At 43.2% G+C, this 25,991-nt stretch overlaps 1 protein-coding gene across 3 annotated transcripts; it reads left to right on the top strand.

The window, feature by feature from the left end:
• Positions 1 to 9,523: 9,523 nt before the first annotated feature.
• ZBTB2 (zinc finger and BTB domain containing 2) lies at positions 9,524 to 20,974 on the top strand. 3 transcript variants are annotated; one of them, XM_030556587.1, is made up of 3 exons: positions 9,524 to 11,201; positions 15,474 to 15,659; positions 17,991 to 20,974. In XM_030556587.1, exons 2-3 carry the CDS (start codon positions 15,487 to 15,489, stop codon positions 19,351 to 19,353), a joined length of 1,536 nt encoding a protein of 511 aa, XP_030412447.1. In that variant the 5' UTR covers positions 9,524 to 11,201; positions 15,474 to 15,486; the 3' UTR covers positions 19,354 to 20,974. The 3 variants fall into 3 exon arrangements, with proteins under 3 accessions (XP_030412447.1, XP_030412444.1, XP_030412445.1); XM_030556584.1 differs by having other exon boundaries at positions 9,524 to 11,203; positions 15,477 to 15,659; XM_030556585.1 differs by lacking the exon at positions 9,524 to 11,201 and adding an exon at positions 12,275 to 12,448 and having other exon boundaries at positions 15,477 to 15,659.
• The last annotated feature ends 5,017 nt before the right edge of the window (positions 20,975 to 25,991 follow it).

The raw sequence follows: 25,991 nt of genomic DNA, 5'->3' as shown, positions 1-25,991 counted from the left end.
CAGGACCCCTTGGGGTCACGAGGTTATTACCTGGGGGATCGTGAGCTGTCAGCCTCCACCCCAAACCCTGCTTTGTCTCCAGCATTTATAATGGTGTTAAATATATTAAAAAGTGTTTTTAATTTATTAGGGGGTCACATTCAGAGACTAGCTATGTGAAAGGGGTCACCAGTACAAAAGTTTGAGAACCAGTGGGGCATGTAGCCTCAGTTCCAGGGTAGTCATCTTCATCTCCTGTTAGTAAGATGAAACCACATCCAGTTGCTGGATCTTCCCTGGAACACTTTCTGATTCCCTCCTAGGATCCATAGAGATTCTTCACACTGAGCTGGTTCTCCATTCCTCTCTCTGGATCCATTTCTATGCTCAGTACACTCTCCAGACCTGGATCTCTCCAGGAGGAGGACAGAGGAAAAATACACCTCTACCTCGATATAACATGACCCAATATAACACAAATTTGGCTATAACACGGTAAAGCAGTGCTCCAGAGGGGGAGGTGGGGCTGCGCACTCCGGTGGATCAAAGCAAGTTCAATATAACATGGTTTCACCTATAACACGGTAAGATTTTTTGGCTCCCAAGGACAGCGTTATATCGAGATAGAGGTGTACAAAGAACTGGAGCGAGGTTTGGACCACTCTTTGGGCCACCCCAGTCAGGATGGTCCTGACTCTCAGTTGTTGGGGAGACTGGCAGTCTTGGGGCCTTATTGGGGGCCACCTCAGGATCTCTTCATTTATTCTCCGCATGGGTGGAGAGGTGATGTTTCATCTGAAAAGCCCAAGGATCCTGAAGTCTGACTCCCGGATCCATTGATGCTACAATGATAGCTAATGCTCTTTCTGAGGATGATGAAATTGTGAACTCCTATCTTTTAACAGGAGCATTTAGAGCAGGGGTTCTCCCAAGAAAATTTTTGGTGGTCTCAGATAGGCATATTGAATTCAGTAAAAGGGAGAACTAAGTTGCCCTACACTGAGGGTAAGAGTCGTCTTGGGGTACATGGCAGCCACTACCTATGTGACAACCCAGCTAACCATGAGACTTATACAGCAATGGATGGCCCAGCATGTCTACACTCCAGGTTGGGACAATCTTCAGTTATTGATCACCATGTCTCAGAAGGTTATAATCTCGCACTTTCTCTATATGCAGGCCACACTAGTTAACTCTAGATAGTAGCAGTTTCTAGTTGACTGTTTTCTAAAGTATGCAGGCATGGATGCAGAGGAAGTCTGATTCTCCTATAGTTGCCTCCATTCCTTGTGTTCTGGAATACTTAGAGAACCCCTGGTTTTTTAGGTAAGTTAATTCATCTTTAAATGTCCGTTTGACAGCCCTCTCTGCCTATCAGACCTTACTTGATGGTCGATTGCTGTTTGTTCATGTCTTGGTTGCAAAGTTTATGAAAGGTATAACAAAAGTGTATCTTCATGTTAGATGCTCTGTCCCTTCTTGGAACCCTCAATTTGGTTTTGACCACATTGGTAAAAGTCTCCGAACCAGCAGTTGAGTGTTTAATCATCTCTCTAATCTAATCTATCTATCAAAACAGCCCTCATTATTGTTATTACATCAGCCAGGAGAGTGCATAAACAGAATGCACTAATGGCTGATCCACCTTTTACTTTTTTTCATAAGGACAAGGTCCTTAGACTGGTTCATACTGAAGGTGGTGTCTGATTTTCTCATTAGTCTACTAATTTACCATTTTTCCCCCTTAACCACATACTAATAAAGGAGAATCTGTTCTCTATACATTGTATGCTAGAAGGGCTCTTGCCTATTGTTCTAATAGAACTAAAAGTTTTTGTAAAACATTTAAACTGTTAGTTTTGTATGCTAAAACCACCACGGGGCGCATAGTTTCTTCCCAGACTATTTCCTGGTGGATTAAGCGATATTTGTCACAGGCTAGCAAAAATTTGTGTACATGCTTCAATTTGACCAGATTCCTGTAGAGCTGTGCCTACCTCCTTCACTAGTGTGAGACAGATACCACTTGCTAAGATCTGCAGAGTTTTAACCTGGACTTTGGTACACACCTTCAGCAAGCACTATGCTCTGCATTTGGCTTTCAGAGCGGGCACAAGGAGGTGCTTTATTCAACTAGGACTGTGGCCCTAGCCTCTGTTTGCCAGAAGCTGGCAAGGAGCAATGAGCTGGATCACTTAACAATTACCTGTTGTGTTCACTCCTTCAGGGGCACCTGGCACTGGCCCTGTCGAAAGACAGGATACTGGGCTAGATGGACCTTTGATCTGACCCTGTACAGCCATTCTTATGTTCTAGGACTCTTTCTTCCTCTAGATTAGCTTCAGCACTGCTTATCAATCTTTCCCATGAGTCCTGTAACTGGACTCCAACCTGTCTCTGCATCTTCACACTTCCCACCTCTCCTCCTCTAGTGCATGTTCTTGAGTCTGGGTGGTGGTGGAAAAAACGGACGTCGGAGGGCACTATCGCTCCCTATTTAGCGTTGCCCCAGTACAACGGGATGAGAGGGATAGGGGTACTAGCTGACATTGCTAGAATAGGGTTCTACCACAAGGTGATGTAGTATCCCTTAAATGTGAATATGCCAAACCATCTTGAAGAACTCCAGTTACAGAGACGTAACCTTCACTTTTCCTTTCTGGCTCTTCAAGCTGCAAATCACCATTCCAAAACACTGCTATGATTCCTTCATTTTTGCCTCTACCGAATGGGGTCTTTTCATTAATTTAGTCTCCCTAAAGCCCTACTATCTAAATCTGTATTGAGAATCCACAGGCATAATCTTATTCCAGATAGTGGGATCATATCACCTCAGATTCACCAGCATTTTTAAACCTAAAGTTATCCTCATTTACTGAATTATCCCTGTCCCATTTTTAATCTTTACCCATGCTTGTTTACTCATTCCTTCTCTTGACTTCTTGCTGCCATACATATGCTGGTGTGAAACAAGTCTTCTGGGAACTGGACTGAAATTAATTCTTTCCACATAACCCATCCAACTACTATCAACTAGTAAAAGCTTTGGGGGCAGGACTAAATTTAGGCTGGAATCAAACTGATAAAAACTACTGCGAAAAGCACTCCTTTGCAATCCTCTATGCTCTCTCTAAAACAGTGTTTCTTAACCTGGGTGTGGGCTTCTCTGGGAGGATGCCAGGCTAGTCCAACAGGCAGGGAAAGCTGTATGACATTAGATCCACTCTTCTGCCCTACTAAGAATATACTCCCATGGTTCCAGATAAGGCACTGGCATCCCTGCCTTCCGGGAAGTTTTTCTATCCCATCCCCTTTGCACAGCAGTACAGTAGTCACCCACTCACAGTGAATTTGCAGTAGTTTTTTTTAAATGTAATTTTGTTTTGTTAAAAAAACAAAAAATTGAAGAAAAAATATTATATGGAACCATATTAAACTCTTAACATGGGTCATCAGCAAGATTCAGATTTTTAGATGCACAAGCACATCCTCTGCTACTTGAACTAAGGGAGTAATAGGAAGCGCTTATCTTCTATGTAGCTCTTCTACTAGAAAGGGGGGACAAACCTTGCCAGTTAATTTCACAGCTAGCTGCTAGAGAACACATGAATGGTAAAATTTGGGATTCCTGGGTTCCATTCCGGGCTCTGAAGGGAAGTGTTTACTGGTTACAGATCGTTCCTGCCTCTGCTGTCCCCCTCAGCTCTTGTTCCCATCCTACCTGCCCTATCCTTTTCCTGCTCCCATCCTCTGCTCCTGTCCTTATCTTCCCCCACTTCTGCCCTTCCCCAACTCCTGCTCCCGTCAATCTTCTCCCACAGCACGTCTGTGCTCCTATCCTCCCTCACTCCCACCCATCCCCTTAGCTGCATCTCTCCTATCTTCTGCCTCTGCCCCTGTTCACAGGGCCGGCTTTAGGCCGATTCGACCAATTTTGGGGAATTGGGCCCCGCGCCTTAGGCACCTTTTTAATTTTTTTTTTTAACTTACCCTGGTCCCCAGCTGCGGTCTGCTCCAGGGTCTTCCATGGTCCCGCTCCTTTGAGCAAAGCGCCGGCGGGAGCACGGCGCGGCCTCACTCTCCCAGCTAGAGCTCCAGCCGGGAGAGCGGGGCGGCGGGGCTTTGCCGCTCTCCGGCCAGGAGAGCGAGGCCGCAGGGCTTGCCACGCTCCAGCCGGAGTGCGGCAAGCCTGGTGGCTCCGGCTGGAGAGCGGCAAGCACCCCCCCCCGACCCCAGCTGGAGCTCTGGGCCCTTTAAATAGCCCCCAGAGCCCTGGGGCAGTGAGGGGCTCCGGGGGCTATTTAAAGGGCCCGGGGCTCCAGCTGCCTTTGCCACCCCAGTAATTTAAATAGCCGCCAGAACCCCGCCTCCCCCATGCATTCCCCAGCGCTCCCGCGGTTATTTAAAAGGTCCGGGGCAGGTAGAAGGGGGTTTGGGGGCTACTTAAAGGGCTGGGGTTCCAGCTGCTTCTGCTGCATCCCCTGACCTGCCCACACCAGTCCAGCCCCCCCACCTGCAGCCAACTCTGCACCCCATGCCCACAGCCAACCCCTGCCAAACCCTGTCCTGTCTCCAGCCAACCCCTGCCACACACCCCTGCAGCCCTGCCCAAAGCCAGTCAGCCCCACACACAATGCTGCCCGCACCAGCCCTGCACACCCTGCCCAGCCCGCACGCTCTGCCCTGTCTCCAGTCAATCCCTGCTGCACTCCACTGCCTGAAGCCAGCCAGTTCCACACTCCGCTGTCTCCAGACCTGCAAACCCCTGCTGCACCCCCCTGCGGCCCTGCCTGAAGCCAGCATGCCCCACACCCCGTCTCCAACCAGCCCCACACCCCTTGCCCTGCCTGCAGCCAGCCCCTACCTCCAGCCAGCCCCATGTCCACTGCTGCCCTGCAGTTTCCAGGGCAGTAACCCTGCACACCTGCTTCAATGAGGGGGGCAGGGAGCAGCTGGGACCAATACATGTGCACACCCCCAGGGAGTGGCGGGAACCCACACATGTGAAATGGCGGTCATTAATAGCCAATCAACAGCATATATGATGCAATGTATATAATATATAATTTTATTATTCATATAGTTATGGAAAGTAAATAATACATGAAAGAAATGAAAGGCTTTTTTTTTTTCCACTTTTTTTTTTAAGTCATCCCTGCCAGGGCTCCGCCAAAAATGTTTGAATTAGACCCCACACTTCCTAAAGCGGGCCCTGCCTGTTCACAGCCCTGCATCTTTCCCCTCCGCCCCTCAACACTGCTGGAGAACCAGCAGGGATAGCTCTGAGAACTCAGAAATATACAGTCTACCTTTCCTCAATTTCTATGCCCAGCACCACAGGAGCCCCTAAGATTCATTACTCAAGAATGACAGGTTGTGATGAGAGAAGTACAAACTAAACTAGAAACTTGATCATAAAACATTTTAAATAGATTTCCACACAATCAGCAAGGATGCTGAGATCTCTTCTGAAGAAAACATACACATAAAAGAAAAAATCTACAGTGCAACCTACACAAACACCATCTATATATGTGCAACCACTCTAAAATTATTCCAGAAATCTCCAGAATATTTTTTAGGAAGCAACCAATTTTTGCTGGTCTCTGGAGTGTGAAATTGTGAAATAATATAATACTTTTCTTCTCTAAGAATTAAGACTATGCACACAGTGGCTAACCTTTACAAGTTGAAAGTTTCCATCATGCAAGTTCTCCTACAAGAGCTAATTAAGATGAATCAACACCACCAAATTTTAAAAAGTCACTGTGTTTTTTCCCCACCCTATTATTATAAGAAACTGAAAATTGCCTATAAATGATTAAACTGGTTTCTTCAGTTTACTTTAGGCTTTTGATAGTTCTCTTCCAGAGATGTTCAGTGTTTCCTCTGTTGTTTATGTGGCTCTTTCAAAGAGCAACTGGGCAGGAACAATTTGATTGTAAAATGATAGCAATTGGCAAGTATAATACCTGAAAGTACTTTGTTTTTAAATACTAACTAGATTTCAAGTAGCTGTTGACCAGTTAAGCTACTCAAACTGGTTTTGCACATGCACAGTATCCCATTAATTGTAAATGTATGATGGAGGAAACTGCAATACTGTAAACACTTATCAATGCTATTCAGATAAGCAGGTGTGATTTTGTGCTTTTTCCACTGAAGAATTCAGTACTTGCATAAGCTCTTAACTATACAAGTATGAAAGCACTCAGTAAAGGCAGTAGTATTTTTTTAGTATATTAATTTGTTCCCTCTCTTACAAGAAGTATACAATCATTCACACTGATGTATAATATAGCTTTCTGAAAAATGTCATAGTCAGGAGTGCACAGTCATATTCTGAGTCTGAGTACAGTGAGAGAAAGTTGGGCTCAAATATGAAGCTAAACTGGGAAGGAGGCTGAATCTGGAGATGGGAGACCTGCATTCCAATTCACCAGTCTTCCACTTGACACAGGATATAGGAGAGGTGGTTTAAGCTACTTCCGTACTTGATGTATTCTCAGATTCAGGTACTCTGGCTGCAACAGCCACATAGGCTGTTCACCGAACTGAGGCTAGTACATTCCAGTAACACTTTCAAGGGAAGGAGGAAAGATGCAACACCTTTCCATTATTACCTGGAAATACACAAGCTATAATCTACGCAGAACTACTACCACTCATCACATAGGATAAGTACGAAATCCATTTGCTTCTAATGGGCCAGGGTTTATTGTTGAAAGAGATACAACTGTCCTGTCTGAGTGGAAAAGAAATATTGTGAACAGCAGGAAGGCAAGTGGTTATTCAGGGCACTATTTTAGGTTTAAATGGTGCCAGACATTTCTTGAGGCACCCCTGGAAACAATAATTAGCATCAGTCAGCCTGAACTGGATTAAAGTCAATAGGACCATCAGATTATAGACACACCACAGCAGGCTCAAGGCTGGCACTGAGCGCTGTGCTGTAGTCTCATAGTTTAGTGTTAGTACCAATTATTACATTTACCAAAAATAAAAAATTAACTTGAGGGGTTTGGGTGTCTAGTCCAGACTTCTCCCACTGCTAAACTGAATTCTTACTTGCATGCATTAACAATGGGATTAACGTGCATCTTCATCATCCCACCAGCACCTGTACCACCATTGGTGTCCACTCATCTAAATCGTAGTGTGCGGTACGTGTAGTATATCTTTTATCTGGTGCAGGATACTTGGCAGGACAGAATAAGGTCTACTGTTATGATTAGGTTAGAGCCTGTAGCCCAGGAGTAGGCAACCTGTGGCACACGAGCTCATTTTCGGTGGCACTCACACTGCCCGGGTCCTGGCCACCAGTCCAGGGGGCTCTGCATTTTAATTTAATTTTAAATGAAGCTTTTAAAATCTTATTTACTTTACATACAACAATGGTTTAGTTATATATTGTAGACTTATAGAAAGAGACCTTCTAAAAACGTTACAATGTATTACTGGCACACGAAGCTTTAGAGTGAATGAATGAAGAGTCGACACACCACTTCTGAAAGGTTGCCGACCCCTCCTGTAGCCCATGGTCACATGAATAGTCATTTCTGTTCTCAAGTCCTGTACTCAAATAAGTAAAATTGCAGGATCAGGCCAGTATTTTAGTCAGTTTGATTGTGCCTGTCAAAAGTTGTACAAGGAAAGTAAAATATTTTATTCATCTAGTATTCAATAACAAAAGAGAAGAAATCTGCTTTTAGAAATACCATATGGCTCCGATTCAAATGGGAATCTTTCCATTGACTGATGGGCTTTGATCAGACTAAGGGTCATTTTACATCAAGATGTTAGATTACTATTGATTTAGAAAATGTTATGAAGTTTACAGTAGTTTATAAACTGTTGATGAAATTCTAACTATTAAATATAATTATTTACATTTTCCTCCAGCTTTAGAGCTTGATTCTCCTTTTATTATGTTGATGTGAATGAGTAACTCCATGGAAGCCACGGGAGTAACACCAGTATAAAACTGTTTAAATATGACACTCAAAGCCCTAGCCTTCAATTATCAAACAGAAACCTTGCCAGAAATGTATTTGTTTTCCTCTTATGAGGAGCCCATTCAGAGAATTATCTATAATTATTTCACTTTAAAATTATGATGGTTTTGTTGTTCTCAGTGAGAGTAGCATTTCTCTGTTTTGTGTGAACTCCCTAAATTCAAACATTTGGCTTATAAGATAGTTAGTTTATATTTCAAATAGTCAAATCAAGTATGAATCATTGTCAAAAAGATCACAGACCATTCTGGCAAGTAGGTCGGAAATGTTCCCATTCATTAATTAAATATGTGCTGTAGAAGCTTCTTTAAATCACACATTCATTCATGGAATCAAACTCAAAGCTGTTGCAGTCAACCACATACATACAGCTAGGGACATGATACAGTACTCTGTTTATGCACATACCAGAACATTAGTACATGTTACAGACTACCAACTTTTGAGTTTGGTGAGCAGAAAACCAACTGAAATAATTGTTTTTCTAAACTTACTGTAAAGTCTGATTTAAGATTGCTTTATAATTCAGATTTTAAAATTATTTAAATTATGGGCTAGATTCTATGGCTCCAACCTGACCACACCCCTGCATACATGGAGAGACCCATTGACTTTAGTGGGAGTTCACAGAAGCTTAGAGACACATCTTGACAGATTCATTTGCAGGATCAAGCCCTCCATCAATTTAGTGCTTGCAAAATGTGATAGACAGCCCTGAAAACTGCAGTTGCCTACTGTGTCTCAATCATGACTGGCTCTACAGGTGAAAAGTTTGTTTATTCTCCATTATTTGTGCACCACGTGGCCTTTTTTTATGCAGACTGCAAAAGAGTACATAGTAATGAGAACACCTGTGCCCTAAGAACTGGGCTGAGACAAATAAGTTTACCCACCATGCTACTTAACAGCCATCAGAAAATTCTCTTTACTCCATAACATGGATCAAATTCAAACAGTTGACGTGGTATTATATCCTACTCCTGTCAAATGGAAAAGCTTCCTCTGATTTTAATGACATCATCAAGACAAGCACCCTAGAGGGTAAAGCTTTATAACTAGTGCTGGTCAAAGATTTTTCCACCAAATTGTTTTAATGGAAAATTTGGTTTTTCAACTAACTGAAATTTTTTGGTGAAAAGCGTTTGCTTTCTGCCTTAAAACTTTTGATTTTTCATCCAAAAAACCTGAAAATTTCAGCAGAAAATCTATTTTCTGACCAACTCTATTCATAACATACACACACAAGTATTAAAGTTCAGGTCTGGACTTGGAGACTACGTAAGTACAGCAAAGAAAAATACATGTAGACCACTGAGAAGATGGGAAACTTCCATTTCTCAGATGACTCCCCCTCCCCCGCTCTTTCCAAAAGGGAAAGCCCACCCTCAATTCACAGTAATGTCTATGGCCAATTCCAAAGTATTGAAATTTGTAAATAAATAAACAAAATTCAAAGACCAAGGATCACATCAAACATCAATGTATTATGTTCAAATTTATTTATGCTACTTTGTAATACACAAGTGTTCTGCATAATATATCAAATCTTAGTATGATGAGGTCTCACTCCAGTACTGCCTCACCCTTCCCTCCCACTAAAAAAAATGGGCATAGTCACAAGTGTAAAAGCTGCAGAGCAAACTTTTATGAAAGATTTTCTAAACTTTTAAAACTAGAAGTATTTTAAAAATACAGGCAAAGAGTATGAAGAACTAAGACATTCCAACTGCACTTATACTTGCAAAATGTTTTAACTTAATATTTTAGACTGCAGAGTTTATGTATTTGATAGTCCTATAAAACATAAAACATGTGTTACCTAAATTAACCTCTTAGGGTATGTCTACAAAGCAGTTAAACACCCAAGGCTGGCCTGTGTCAGCTGACTTAGGCTTGCAGGGCTCAGGCTGTACAGCTGTAAAATTGCAGTGTAGACATTTGGGCTCAGGCTGGAGTCCCGGCTTTTGGATCCTTCCCCCTAGCGGGGTCCCAGAGCTTGGACTCCAGCCCCAAGCCTGAATTTTACAGCCATGTACCCGAAGCCAAAATCAGATGACACAGGCCAGCCACAAGTATTTAACTGCTGTGTAGATGTACCTTTAAACCCCAACACTAAAGTAAAGCCTACTATACTCTGTAGTTTCTGCTTTGACGGGTCTTTGCCATCCCCTTTACAACAGATATTTCAACTTCCACATTAACCAGTGCAACCTGAGCAAGGGCACACCCACTTGCAATAAATAAAACCAACTAAATACATCTTAATGCCTTGTTTTATCACAAAAGGTGCCTGTTGCTGATGAGCGGAACCAGACCAAGACTTCACTGTGGATTCAGAAATGGTGCTGGCCAGATAGTCCTTGGCTACACTTACCGTTAAACTACATCCAGCACTGGATCAGTTCTGCCCAGGGCTGACAATGGGTATTTTTAATAATGTAGACAAGGTTTAAGTGAGCACTTTAAACTGCATTCACACCCAGTTTCAAGTATAATTTTGAAGATGCCACCCTGGCAGAGAGGCACTCCTGAGCAGCACAAGGTGGTCTCACTGGCTGAGCCCTACAGAAAGAAAGTGCAGGTTCAGGGAGTTTTGGAGTATACACTGGGTGGGTGGGCACCGCACAGTGGTGGCTTTGCACTCCTCCACCCCAAGCAGGCCACTCTGGTCTGCTGTGTCTGAAACAGGCCCCCTACATGAGCCAGGCCTTGGATCCCCATCCCCAGGAGCAAGCTGCGCCCTCAGCAGCAGGACGTGGCTAGGGCTGGGGAAAGCTGCACTTGGGCTTCACCTCCCCCGCGCCGTTTTTAAAGGGGCAGCTCCCCAACAATAACGAGCGGCAGGGGTGGCTCCGGGTCCCATTTGGCCGCGGGAGGGGGAGGCTGTGGCTGTGGCTGGCGGCTCGGAGCAGGGGCTGAACGGTGAGCCCCGGCCCGGTGCGGCCTGTACTGGGCGCCGCGAGAGAGAGAGGGGAGGGGCGGGGTGGCTCCTGCTGCTGCCGCCACCAGCGCTCGCCGCCTCCCCTCCCCCCCGGCGGGGGCTCCTCGCTGCAGCCTCTGTGCTCCGCTCTCGGTCATGTGACCCTAACGTAACCGGACAGGAAAAGCCGCCGCCGCCGCCGCGCTGACTCCGTTGTTGCTGCTGCTGCTGGGCGCGGAGACGGCGGCGGCCCGAGCGGGACCAGGCGCCGCAACGGCCTGAGCCTCAGGTGAGCGTCCTGCCCCCGGGACCGCAGGGGGGCCGGGGCCGCTCCCACGTGCCCGATCCCCGCCACACCGAGCCAGCCGGGAGAGCGCGGGCTGCGGCTGGGCCCGGCCCCCGCCATTGTGTGTGAGGGCAGCAGGCCTGGGCCGGCCTCGGGAGCCGGAGCGGGCAGCGGCGGCCGGACCGGCGGGGGACAGGGGGCGGCAGCAGCAGCGCCTGGCGCCGCCGGAGCTCCCTGGCCTCCCAGCTGGGCCGGGCGGCTCCATCCAGGCCGCGCGGGGCGAAGGGAATGGGGGCCGCGCGGGGCAGGGGGAGATTCAGTCTCTTTCCTCGCGCGCCCTCCCCCCTCCGGCCCGCGCGGGGCTGGGTTCGGTCGGTTGGGGCCCACTCGCCCTCGCGCTCTCTCCCCGCCCCTGGCGCCCGAAGCGGAGCGGCCCCCTGCGGCGGCATCCGGCGTGGGGGAGGGGCGAGGGCTGAGGGAGCCGCGCGAAGCGGAGGGGGCGGCTCCGTCTGGTTCTCCTCAGCAGGCTGGGCGGCAGCGGTGCAGCCCGTCTCGCGCGCCCTGGCGGCTCCGCTCGCGCTGCGTCTTACTTGCGCCGGCTCCGTCCCGTCAGTGCGCGCGTCGAGTGCGCTAGGGGGTGGGGCCCAGCCAGTAAGAGCGGCGCGCGGCCACTCAACCTTCCGCCTCAGCGACCAATGAGAAGGCGTCCTCAGTCCCCGCTGCCACAGGCCGAGCGAGGAGGAGTAGTTGCGAGACTCCACCCAGCCCCGCCGCGCGCCAGAGCCCGGAGCCCGCGGGCTGGGGGAGGGGAGTGCCGTGCCGTGCCGTGCCGTGAGCTCACAGCAGCTGGGCCCAGCCCTAGCGAGGGCTCCTCGCTGCAGGCCCAGGCCGCTCCCAGCCCGGCCCGACGGGGTCCGGCGGCGCCAGCCCCATGGCAGAAACAAGCCGCTGGCACCAAGCACGCGCGTTAGCTGCCCCTGGGCACCCCGGGCCCGGCGGGGACCTGACTGGGTGGGTCGGGCGCGGAGAACTGCCCGGCCAGCGCCCCGCTGCCTCCGCTCCGGGAGCTGCTGGGGTCCGACCCGCGCAGCACCAGCCGCTCACCGCTAACGTGAGGCTGGGGCGGCCCACGGCCTGCCCGGGGCTCGGGTAGTGGCCAGGGATTTACCGTATTCTGGCTAATACAGCAAACCAGCTTTCCCCCCATAGCACTTTGGGAGAGTCTCCAGTCTCCCAGCCCTTCCAACGGTGAGAGATTAACCACGTCCTAACCTGCTACCAGAACTACCCAGTCTTGTCATTTCTTTACAGTTATTTGTCATGATCTTCTCTTTATAATTAAATTGACCGAATTTTTTGCTTTTATATTTTGATTCTCCATCACAGACTTCTGAGTGTTTGCAAAGGGACAATTCTGTGAATTGTGGTTTTTATCTGTTACTCAGTTTACATGACTACAAAAGCTGATCCTTAGAAATGATCAGCAGCAGAACAAAGTAGCCCATCCAAGCTATGCTGCCAGCAACTTAGTAATAGGATCCTCTATAATACTAAGCACAGAGAGATTTCCATGTGGTAAAGTTGTTTTAAATACAAAATTGTATTCTTAGACTGACTTATTATATCAGCCTTATTTAGCTAATACTTCAGCTTAGTGATCATTTAATCAAGTCATGAAGTTGCTTAGGCTGAAAACAACTTAGATATTGTTCAAAAACAAAATAAAATAGGTGGTTTCCTCAGTCTTTTCCTCTTCACCAGGGTGAGCGTGAAAATGGAATTAGTCTTTAGTGCCTTTGATTTCAAAGCAGTTTATCATTTTTGAGTACCCATAAATGTGATAAGTATACATGCATACTGAGATCATGTCATCCTGGATAATAATTTAGCCAGCTCTGGAATGGAATATGATATAGCTGTTCAATAGCCACCTTGACTCTACCGTTTAGAAAAGGAAATGATACTGGGTCCAGGACCAGCTTAGGTAGTAAAAGGTAAATAAAGAGTGTCTCTTAACAGATGCCACCACCTGGATCATTAATACCTTCTATCTCACCTAAAGGTCTACCCAAGTACAAATTGGACCCAGCCATGATTAGTTTGTAAATCCTGAGACATTCACAAAAATATTGCATAAAAATGAAGGCTTGATCTCGCAAAGTGTTCCATGTTGTCAAAGAGTACTTGAGTGGAGCAGTTACAGGACTGGAACCTGAACTGTGAATGTGCTTTGTTGTTGTTGATAAAGTCTCAAAAGTAAATATTTGATCTATTATATTTGCAGAGCATATCAAATGCCAACTTGTGTGCTTTGTGGCCTTTATGCTGATGGGAAGCTAATTTTTTCCTATTAAGCAGTAGTGTTTGTAACAAAATTTGTCCTTTGTACACTGCATTCTTTATCCCCACTCCTGACTCACTTTACACATAGAATTGTAGGACTGGAAGGGACCTCAAGAGATCTTCTAGTCCAGTTCCCTACACTGAGCAGGGTGCAGGAGGTGCTGGGGAGGAAGGGGGTGTGCTTGGGGGAGGAAGTGGAAAGAGGCATAGACAAGAAGGGGAAGGGGTGGCATCAGGGTGGGAAGAGGTGGAGTGGGGACATGGGCTGGGGCTGAGTGGGAGATTTGGGGCTCCATGAAAATTTTAAAATCGAAATGGGAGTCCTTGGTTTGCTAAAGTTTGAGAACCACTGCTCTATGCCATTATCTAAATCACTGATGAAGATACGGAACCAGACCTAGAACTCATCACTGTGGGACCCCATTTGATATGCACTTCCAGCTTGATTGTGAACCACTGATGAATACTCTCTGGGAACAGTTTTCCAACCAGTTATGCACCCACCTTATAAAAGCTCCATCTAGGTTATATTTCCCTAGTTTGTTTATGAGGTGATCATATTTCATAATTTCATATGAACTTCTGTGTCAGTGCAATGTATTCGAACAGCCTGGTGACTAATTGCAGTCACAAAGTGTTATAATACCTTGGTCCTTCAGCAGGTTTAAAAAGCATCTAATACCTATTACTCCAATGACTAAACCTGTTAGCGAAGGTGAAATACCTACACCATCCCTCTCCTCCTGCAACTGAAAGGGAAAATACAGTTTTGCATTGTTGTAATACTGTTTAAAATGTTCTACTAAACTTTGGAAAACATAACTTTCTTTATGTCCTGTGGTCTTGTTACACTTCCCCCTTCCTGGCTTCACTGTATTTTTTTTTTCTATTATAGACCATGTATGTTTTTCTTAATTGGTGTGGATGTTTGTTTTCCTTCCTACACATTCCACTGCTTTATACCCATTCCTCCCTTTTGTTCTGTTTTCCATCTCTCCCTTCTTTCCAAAGTCTCTCTCGTGTACTTTATCCCTACTCATTTTCTTCTTCCCATTATCATTCCAGCCATACTCACGCACTCATCCACTCAAAGGCTTTCTAGGCCCCCGTCCTTGGGTCCTAGAGGATGTTGCACTCCCTACTCTGCCTCCAACTCTTGAGAAAGTAGTGGCAGCTCCTGAGCTACTTCTGTACTGCACTGTTTCCTGCATTCACCTCCTTAATCCTGAACAAAATCAGTAATGGCACCTCTGGACTGCTTTGCTCCTGTTTCACCTCCCCCTTACTACAGCGTCAACCTCTGAGCTGCTTCTGCTCACAGGTTTGCCCTCAGGGGAAAGAGTCAGCAAGTATAACATCCTTGGCTCCTCTTGCCTGTTCCAAATTATCACTCACCTTGGGCAAGTGAGGTTTTCCAAGCCCTGTTTGGATTTTCAGCTGTCCTGCAGGTAGGTGTTTACTTTTACACATGTTTTTCAGTGATCTCCTCTACCCACACTGATATATTGATGGAGGTGATTGAAATCCTGAGGAGATAAAGGTCTACCCACTGACGAGACTATAATTATATAAACAATTAAATTAGTAGCAGAAAACATCAATACAATCTCCCTGTAAAAATAAACTCATTCATCTCTTGCTCATCTCCTTTCTTTTGTCTCTCTTTCCCCTCTCTTGGATTGTGTATGTTTATCTCTTAGCTATCTCCTACTCTAATACCCTTATTTCTACCACTGACTTATGTGACCCTGAGCAAATCAGTCAACCCTCTATAAAATGGGGATATTTACCCACTAAGAAGAAACTGTTTATAAAGCACCTTGATAATCTTGCATGAAAGGTGCAGTAGAAGCACAACATATATTGAAAAAGAATGTTCGTGTACATCTACTGTTAAGTAAATACTTTTACATAAATGTCATTTGCTTTTCAGAGTGCAAAAAATGGATTTGGCCAACCACGGACTTATACTGCTACAGCAGCTAAATGCACAGAGGGAGTTTGGTTTCCTGTGTGACTGCACGGTTGCTATTGGTGATGTCTACTTCAAGGCGCACAAATCTGTCCTTGCTTCTTTCTCCAACTACTTTAAGATGTTGTTTGTTCATCAGACCAGGTAGCTATAGAAAGGTTGACTGTTAAAATGTTATTCATTTAACTTGGCTAAAGAAGTCTAGCCACATTCTGAAACATTAAGTGTTCATTTGATTTTTTTGTTAATATTCAGAGAGAACCCGAAATCTATTCTTATTTGCAAATAAGGAACTTCATCAAGAAGTGGTAAGGTTGAAATTGTGTTTCATTGGAGTCCAGCTAACCTCCAAACCTAATATTATAGTTCAACAAAAATTCTTCACCTTTAAAAAACAAAACACACATTAGAATATCTAGAAGTGAATAGTTAAGGTAGCCAGCCTCATCTCCACTGTAGTTCTTGGTCACCATCATCCACCCAAACTTAACTTTATCTCCTCAGATCTGCAAAAGAATACCCAAGAACCAGTAACTAATTACTAGGGGAGTGTGAGAAACAGCATTGTAAAATTTGTTAGACATTTGGTTTTGATCTTTGCTCCATAAAAATTGCAAAAATATTACAAAGTTAAGATTTAGTGGGGTGATAGTGAACAATGAGGGATTACATGGCGGTGGAGCACAGGCTGCATCCCTTAGCTGTTTATTTTCAGATTTTTGGGCGGGGGGGAGGTGTTTTAAGGGTAGACTTTTTGAAAAGCAAATATTGTTATTGGGTGTTAGCTGGACTTCAGTGAGCAAGTTCAACCCTAACTCTTAACGTTTTTTGAACTAGCACTAAAATTTTGAATCTGGTATATAAAGTCCATAGGTAGAGGGCCAACTCAGATAGTTCTAACATCCATCAAGGTGCATATTTTAACAAGAACTGGAGAGGCAGAAGTTATACCTGGGGGAAAAATGGGCGTGGAGGACTATGAAGAGATGGAAGCCTCTTATTCAGATTGAAGGTACTGAGGCAAGAGCCTGTGGGAACAGTGTTCCCATACTCTGTAGCACTGTTGACCTCACTCACTGTATGGGTGAGGTCATGCCACATGGCCAATGCCATTTTATACAGAAGCTTCCTGGTGGCAGTAGCTGAGTACTGCACTTAAAAAAAAAAAAAAAAAAAACCTAAAAACCAGGACTTATACCCCTGATTAAATGGTTGATGTCTTCTATCTAGAAAATTAAGCATTTAAAGTTTACTATGAATAAGAGTCTCTGCCTATCGCTGTCCCTACAGTCCCTTGCATTCCTTTCATCCCCCTCCAATCCTAACCTCTTGCTTCCCCTCTCCAGAGCCCTTCATCCCAAAACCAGGTAATATTGCTCCATGCCATAGTCCTTTGCCCTTAGGCATTACCCCTTCTCATCCGTTGCCCCTTTATCATGCCCCCCACTGTCTCCTCCCAAATCTCTGCCTAGAGTCATCAGTAGGTAATCCTATAAACAAATGTAATATTGTGTTGTATACATGTGAAAACCGCTTAAGATTATGGCATAAATGTAGCTGCATTTAACAAAAAAAAAGGGCTGGGAAATTAAAGAGAAAACATTGGCTGTAGTATGATCTATTTAGCCTCCAAAAGCATGTGTCAAATTTTGTACTGACAAATTCTTGAATTTCATTCATATTCATCTTGTACATTGAAACCCACATAGTGACATCTGATGTAATGAAACAGTAATGAATTAGAGCTCCCAATTGTTTCAGTGCTTTGCAGTGTGCAAATTACACTTTTTGTTTTAGTGATCCACTACTTAAAGTGAATTGTCTCTAAGTACGAATGCTTTGATAGGATTTAATCTAGCCATTAGCAAGATTTTAATACAAGACTAGGGAGGAAAAAAACCACATTCTTGTAAACTGCAGAATATATTGTGTGGGACAGCAATTTCATAACATCAGAAAATTATTATCTTAAGGTCTGTCAGAACCCATTTATGTTTCAAAGCAGTTGGTTTACTGAGAATAAGATTGCCATTTTTCAATTGGCCAATTAAATTAATGCCTTTTGCCCCATCTACAAACCATGTCTCTTATGACAAGCTACACCCCCTCGTTCCAAGCAAAACTAATCATTACCGCAATTGCAGGTTGGTATGAACTATGGGGACTATAGGTTACTGTTTTACACTTTTAGCATTCACACATTTATAATTTAACAGCAACAAATGTGATTCTCCCTATGTTTCTGCATGGCACTTGTAGAAGTGTTAATGCAAGAATTGTTTCCTGCACATAGGACCTAATATTCAGTTAAAATGAGGAGGTCATTTTTAAAAGCAAATACATTTTGTTATAAATTTTATGTTTGCATTTCAAGCACATAACACTAATTATGTTTTATTTAGACTTGAATAACCTGGATTAGATTCTGGATACTTTTCCTTCTCATTGTTCACTAAACAATTATTTTTCTTTCAGTGAATGTGTCCGTTTGAAAGCAACTGACATACAACCAGATATCTTCAGCTATCTCTTGCATTTGATGTATACTGGGAAGATGGCACCTCAGCTCATTGACCCAGTTCGATTAGAACAGGGAATAAAGTTTCTGCATGCATATCCGCTGATTCAAGAGGCCAGCCTTGCCAGCCAGGGTACCTTTTCTCATCCAGATCAAGTTTTTCCATTAGCCTCTTCTTTATATGGCATTCAAATTGCAGATCACCAGACAAGACATCCCACTAAAGTTACCTCAGCAACTGACAAACCTGGGCGAGACCCAAGGCCACAGCCTTCCAGGATGAGCCAAGAACCAGTGTCTGAGGGCTCACAGCTCTCACAGTTGGCTTCAAGTCTGCCACAAGTGACCCGGACAAATATGACCACTTCTGACCCCTTGCAGTCTTCACTGTCTCCAGAACTGGTTTCTACTGCTGGTAATAGTTCTCCTCCAGAGGAGGAAGCCAACATGGAAGCATCTTCTTCAGATGAACAGCCAGCTTCACTCACAATAGCACATGTCAAGCCAAGTATTATGAAAAGGAATGGAAGCTTCCCAAAATACTATGCCTGCCACCTCTGTGGTCGTCGGTTCAATCTGCGAAGCAGTTTGCGTGAGCACCTCCAGATCCACACAGGAGTACCCTTCACATCACGCCAACAGGGAGAAAGTAGCATTTCCCTGTCTCTTTGTAATAATGCAGCTGAAAAAGATGCCATGGAAGTGCCTGAAGCAGGAATGATTAGTGACAGTGAGCTGCAACAGATCTCAGATTCCCCAATAATTGATGGACAGCAGCAGGCAGAAACACCACCACCATCGGACATTGCAGACATAGACAACTTGGAGCAGGCAGATCAAGAAAGAGAAGTTAAAAGACGGAAATATGAATGTTCCATCTGTGGACGCAAATTCATTCAAAAAAGCCACTGGAGGGAGCATATGTACATACATACTGGCAAACCTTTCAAGTGCAGCACTTGCGACAAAAGCTTCTGCAGAGCTAACCAAGCAGCCAGACATGTGTGCCTAAATCAGAGCATGGACACATATACTATGGTGGACAAACAGACTCTGGAACTGTGTACTTTTGAGGAAGGCAGTCAAATGGACAACATGTTAGTACAGACCAACAAGCCCTACAAATGTAACTTGTGTGACAAAACATTTTCAACTCCCAATGAAGTGGTCAAACATTCGTGCCAAAATCAAAACTCTATCTTTGCTCTAGAAGAAGATAGATCCATTCTGCTAGGTAGTGAGGACACAGAAGCTACAGAGACTGATAACTCCGTGTTAACCTCCATCAAAAAGGAGCAGGAAGCAGTGTTGTTAGACTGAAGGTGAAACATATCAATTTTTTAAAGTTCATTCATTTGTATCAAACTAATACTTCCCCTGCAACCAGAACTACACTGGCATGGTAAATACTGGATCTTGCCCCCCCCACAAATAAATAAAAGGCCTTTGCCTCAAGCCACAATATAATTGATTTTAATACAAAGGAAAGTGTGTAGAGGTAATTCAGCTAACTTTGTCAATAGTACTAGTAAACTCAAATTTAAATAGATTTTAAACAGATTTTAGATTATTTAAATGCATACATAGATGCAATGAAGTGTGTAATGAGAAATAAAATACCATTTTGGTAAACGAAGAATATATATATATTTAATTATAATTATTTTCTCTGGTAACAAGTCTTCCTTTTGAGAAGAAATAGCAGATGATGCAGCGTGCTTTCTAGAGCTACATGTACAAACTCTGTAAGATAACTAAAAAAGGCTTAAAACTTTTCACAGTGAACCCAGGAAACTTTGTTTTTAGTCTTTAGTTTTTCCTCAAGTATTCCCTGGGGTATGTATTTCAGGTATCATCATTGACATTATGTCCATTCAAGAAAATTTAGTTACTTAGTCAACTTTGACTAAAGTAGCAGTAATAATAACGTGATGGCAATCTTTTTATATGTATATATAGAAAGCGTGTGTGTTTGTGTGTTTGATATATACAGGTAAATGAATGCACACACCCTATCTAAACAATTGGTCATCTGCTTTCAAGTTCAACCAAAAAGGTCCATAAATTTTAGTTATTTGACAGATAAGCCATTTTACACAACACTTATTTTTAAATTAAATTTAAACTACCCTAGGATGTGTGCATTTTTATTATCGTGTTTGAATGGAAATTAATATAATTAGTGCTGTCACTCAAGACATGGAGGAAACTAGAGAACAGAGAAGTTGCATACTAGCAAGCACTGTGCAATTATCAGTGCTGCATTCACATGTGCTGTAGCAATAGATCCGAGTCATTCCTGATAAGAGGGGAGACTTGATCACCTTATTCACACAAGTAGTCTCAGACTTCAGTGGTCTAATTGCATGAGTTAAGGTGAAAAAGATTTGGCCCTTTGTTTACTGTAGTCACTTTCTAGCAGGGGACAGAGGGAAAGGTGGCTATGGATCATGGTTGTTTTAAAAGTGAAGCTGCAGTGCTGGCCAGTGTATTCTATTGTTTAAAGGATTCCCATTACTTTAGACTCCAAGGCAAAGTATGCAAATGCTGGGAGGGCAAATACCATAGCATTAGCTATTGCTCAGGATAGCACAGCATCTTTGTATTTAAAATCAAGTTGATGATTTTTATATTTAATTTTTTATAGATGCCTGGATTTTTTGCCCGTAGCCTAAAAACTAAGCTGACGGCCGTAAGGAAACCCACTGATCAGTCATTGGGCCAATAGGAAGGCTTATGTAGGCAGAGTAAGTGCCTCACCATAAATGGAGGCAGTGTGGGGGGGAGGGGAAGGGCAAGGCACAAACCATAGCTCTGCTCTGTGTATATGTTTAAACTGAGTATCATCCTATTTTGTGTATAGTTAAGTTCTCAGATTTGTAAGTTTTTATACATCATTTCATTGAATAAAAATTGAATTAAATGGAATGATTTATTTGGAGTCTGATCAAAGATTATTGGTTTGTGATCTGTTCAAAAGTACTCTTTTTGAAGCACTATAAAAGCTATAAGAAGCATGAGATGTTAATAAAACTCTTTCATATAAACGAACAAATGGCTTATTTAAGAAAATTACACCTGCCGAAAAAGTGAATTTAGACCAAAAGTACCATCTGAACCTTAAGTTTAGTACTGTTCTGATAGACTGACAGAACTAAAATAAACTAAGAATTTACTGCACAGTATAACCTTCAAGGAAGTTGAGTGCCCCTATGAATTTCTATACTAAAATAATGTCGTGCTACGTCTTATTGTTTATTCTCTACTTTCAGTGCTGACAGTTTGTTTCTGCTAGGGGTTTCAACTGATATTATGACTTTTCTGTAATTTGATCTTTGCTGGTTCTGGTGGTCACTATCTGAAGTGTACCCAAAGGAGGAAAATTAGATCTCCTTACACCCCAATAAGTAGTATATACAGATATCTTCAGCTGTTCAAACCCATTCTACAGGGTCACTAAAACATGGGATCATTGGTGAAAAATAGTTTGTAAGCTATTATAAATGCACTGTGAAACTCCATTGACATACTACAGGTTTTCAGCATAAATACATTTTCTTCATCTTTTTGTATATTAAATCCAATCTGAGTTAACCTTTTTAGTCGAAGGTGAAACTTAAGGTTTTATATAAGTCTCTTATATAGAAGGAAGGCTGTGACTGAATTCTTCATTAAATCTACCTAAGTGGTAAAATTGAAGAGATCACCAAATTAGAGAAGACAATACTAAAGGAAATCTTAAATGTGCGGGGTAGAATCACGCTCCATTTAAGTCAATAGTTTTCTCCAATGTATTTCCAAAGGCTGCGTCTACAGTACAGGAATTATAGCAGCATAGCTATGGCATCATACTTATGCCAGCATAACCCTGTAGCATAGACAGCGCCTACTGCGATGGAAGGGGTTTTCCAGCCGTTGTAGAACACCACCTCCCCAAGCAATAGTGGCTAGGCTGACAATAGCATTCTTCTGTCAATGTAGCTACAGCTACACAGGGGTTAGGCTGGCATAGCTACAGCTCTCTGGTGGGGATTTTTCAGTCCTATGAGCACTGTAGTTATGTTGACCTACATTGTAAGGGTAGACCAGGCCAAAAAGATAACAGTTGCCAGTGGGGTTGGTGCATGAATTTAAAACATAAAACACACCTATGGCCTGATTTCAGAAGTGCTGAGCACCCACAACTCCAGTTGCATACAATGGAAGCAACCAATGATGAGCACTTCTGAAAGTTAAGACCATTGTGTACAGTACAAGTAAAGAGCTTTTTATCACCTTTCTGTTAAGTCTATTTTTGGTCATAGTCTTCTAGCCTCCCAATAATCCTTCTAATTGTGCAAGGGAAGATACTTCATTGGAAAAAGCTAGTTTTACTATCACTTTATGTATTAATAGTTCAAGTATTGCTGCTGATGGTGCTTGCTGCATATAAACAACAAATTACTGCCCTGTTTTTTTTAGAAAGTCGTCTGCTTTTCAGTTCAATTTAATAGGTATAAAATAGTGTCTAAAATAAACTAATTGTTCTTCCACAGACCTTCCCAGTTCCATGCTGAAGGACACTCCCCCCACCCCAGTAGCACCCTGCCTCATCGGCTCACCAGGGCAGCGTTTAATGTCTTTTTAGAGCCTGAATTGATTCTTGTTCAGGGGTCTGCTTTTATTGAGAAAAAGTGTTTGAGGATTAAAAAAGAAAAAAATTCCTTAACAAGACGGCTCTTCTAGGATACCCAAGATCTCCTAGTGCTAAGGGGATGGACTGGGATCCTGTCACACTGTGGATTCCCTGTCCAGTAAATAGAGAGTCACTTACTCTGTACTTAGATCCATGTTAGCCGATCTTGTGCTTCTCTTCCATCTCCCCATGGAGCAGTTTGTGAACACTTTGTAACTACTCTGAAATTTGTAACTATTAGGTCCTGTCTATGCTGTAAAATCAACAGTGTCCAAGGTCTCTGTTACAACATGGGAGTTCCCCAGTGCTTAAGGTAGCTGGGACTGCAGCACGGTACAGCCATGTCTCCAAATATTAAAGCCTTGGACATAGCATACAGTTACGGAGCACTGTTAAGATATGTTTAGGTGCTATCTAAATTGGAAATTTGAATAGTATATTAGCTGCATCTGGGGAACTTCTATGTTGCAGAAGCCCCTCCGATACTGATGGTTTTTCAGCAGAGGTGAGATGTTAGATGTGAACACAAACCATCTAAAAATGTGGAAGGCTGTGATCATGTTTGAAAATGGCTTTAAACACAGAGTTCTAGTGTGACACGGGATAGATGATCTAATAGGTCTCTTCCATCTTTAATTTCTGTGACTGGGTCTTGGAGGAGATCCAGCCTGCCTTTCTCAAGAATGCAAAACAAACTAAATTAAATCTTGGCAACAGGTCTACAGGGGCTGGGGTGTACATCAACTTTTCCTTTGTCTTCTACCAAAGTCCACTAACAGGGCACATACTCTGAATGAGAAAGAGGGGATGGAAATGTAATGAATTGATTCACTGAAAATAAATTTTACTACAGTATATGCTTTACCTGTTAACCAAATATCCAGCAAACTGATACAATGCAAGATCACAATGCTGTAATCTTGTCTCCCGTAAACCCCCTAAATTTTTCACAGCCTCTGAGATATTAAATTAACTCAATTGTTCTCCTAATCCTTCTGTCCTGATCATGATCAGTTCATTCCAACCTGACCGCTTGCTTGTCTGCTCATGCCTATGGTTGATAAAGAAAAATATAAGGAAGCAAATAGATTGTTTGTGGTGAATGGAAAATAATGTACTAAAAATAGAAGCTACTAGTTCAAATAAAGAAGAATATCCAAGGAAAACATCCTGGCTCAAAATAAAGCAACCAAAGAGACTGACTAGTATGATGTGTCTAGAGGTTACATTCAACTCCTCAAATCTTTTTCATACTCCCTCCCCTGACTCCTCCTATGCTTCCCTAGATGTTCCTACAGGGATCCTTAGTCTCTCTTTTTCTAAAGAATGAAAATACCAGTATCTGCTGTTTTATTCTGGTGTGCCTGCCTTTCAAGCTTGGCCAGCACCACAAGGTGCTACACCACTTCCGACTGCCCCTTATAGCTAAATCCATCTAGGGACTGGCCCTGGCATCACAGAGTGGTGTGCGTCAAGCTTATAAGGTGGAAGGACTATGAGTGGAGAAATTAAGTAGAAGACATGGGGATGTTCATATTTAATTTCTAGTAAAGCATAGGGGAAAGGTACTCAGGGTGGTGGTCTAGAGAGTCTAGACAAGAGCAATCTGGGTAGTGACATGGAAGGGGAAAGAGGGATTGTGCCTGTTTGGAATTCTTGCAAGCTCCAGCAGGGCCACATTTTGGAACTGTAATGCTTTACTTTGTCTTGCAACAGAGCTGCACTTCAAAGAAGTAAGTGAGTTCAATGGCTTCCATCTAGTTCCATGGAAAGCTGTTCGCACAACTGGCCTCCCTTGCTGGTGGTCTCAGCAAATGCCAAAATTTAGCATGGATGGTGAATGACTCAACTAAAGGTGGTCACTGCTGACCAGGCTAAAGCACATTAGTGGGGAAGGATGCAAAAGATTCATTGCCCTTTGCTCATGCTTCTCCTGTGTATGACTGGGATTTTATTACCCAGGGTTGACAGTCAGGCACCTCTTACAAGCTTAGCTAGATAAACAAAAACACATTTAACATGGACAGACACCCATGCCTTAATAGGACAATAGCCCTTCTAATATTTGGGCTCATTTTTTATACAAACTGACTGCCTTTATCAGTAACAGTCTTTCTTAGACATAGCCCATCATTAAAACTGTGAAATAGTAACTTTGTTGTCTGGGCTACATTCTTGAGATCCAACTCTTCAAACCCATCTCCCAATATCTTCTGTCTATGGATATTTAACTGTCCAGAAAGCAATGAAAAAAGTATCTAAGTAACTAGCACTATATATTTTGGGGAGTAGCAAAATATTTTCTAAGTGATAGCAAACCTGATGCTTGCTCCTGAGACACCAACTCTTTTGTAGGGTTCAGTGTTACTGAAATAAACTTGAGGACTTTTATACTGAAAAGTTATTTTAAAATAACATTCCATAGAACCATTTGTTTCAAAGCCATCCATTCCACCTCTATGGTTAGACATTGGGGCTAAATTTGACACAAATCTAAGGTCTTGTCTACAAGGAGAAATTGTCTGGCATAGCTATTCCAGAATAGCTCATAGTGTGAACATTCTGGAATAAAAATGTCCGTACAGGGAATTATTCCAAAATATCCATAGTGCTTTAAATTCACGCCCTACCTTATTGCAGAATAACTTCCTGGTATAGCCAACCCGCAGACAATTTACACCTTCTAGCTCCATCTATGTGTAATTTATAATCAAATAAGATCTGTTAGATTCACACAGGCTTATTGATGTGTATTTTATATCCCTCTGTACATCACTTCTGAATCTGATCTACTTAGAGGACTTTAAATGACTGAATTATTTGCCAGTGGGTAGATGACAAAGGACTGTACCTGTATCGCCAAATCCATACCCCAGCCTGTGTTAGGAGCTATATACCCTTCCCTTCTGCCCTTCCATACATAAGGTACACTAGCTTAGCCTCCCCTAGTTTTGCTTACTCGTGGGTGGATTTGACCTCTGTTCTCGCCTTCTCCTATTGACAATGCTATGACCTATGCTTTCCTTAAAATCCCGTTAGGCTACACAAGAAAGTTAGCATTCCTCAGATAATAAAGGTTTGGAGGGTTTTTTGGTACCAATATTTGCCCTGTATAGCAGGCCATTGTCTCAGTCAGTCAATCATAGGTGCAGCAAATGATCCAATCTGGGATGGTGAAATCAAATTCTACTACCAAACCAGCAAAAGAAAAGAATAAAACATTTAGAGGCTAAGCTACAAAAATGGAAGAATGCCAAGAAGAGAAAAATCTTCCTGAATCAGT

This window comes from Gopherus evgoodei, chromosome 3, assembly GCF_007399415.2.
Source record: "Gopherus evgoodei ecotype Sinaloan lineage chromosome 3, rGopEvg1_v1.p, whole genome shotgun sequence".
NCBI lineage: Eukaryota > Metazoa > Chordata > Testudines > Testudinidae > Gopherus > Gopherus evgoodei.
The sequence above is the reverse complement of the archived record's forward strand: the minus strand, read 5'-3'. Positions and strand labels throughout refer to the sequence as shown.

Bases quoted from the DNA above. Each gene is read 5' to 3' on its own strand.
- ZBTB2 (XM_030556587.1), top strand. From the start codon at position 15,487: ATGGATTTGGCCAACCACGGACTTATACTGCTACAGCAGCTAAATGCA. The intron at 15,660-17,990 runs GTAGCTATAGAA...TTTTTCTTTCAG, and splicing joins TTGTTTGTTCATCAGACCAG to TGAATGTGTCCGTTTGAAAG.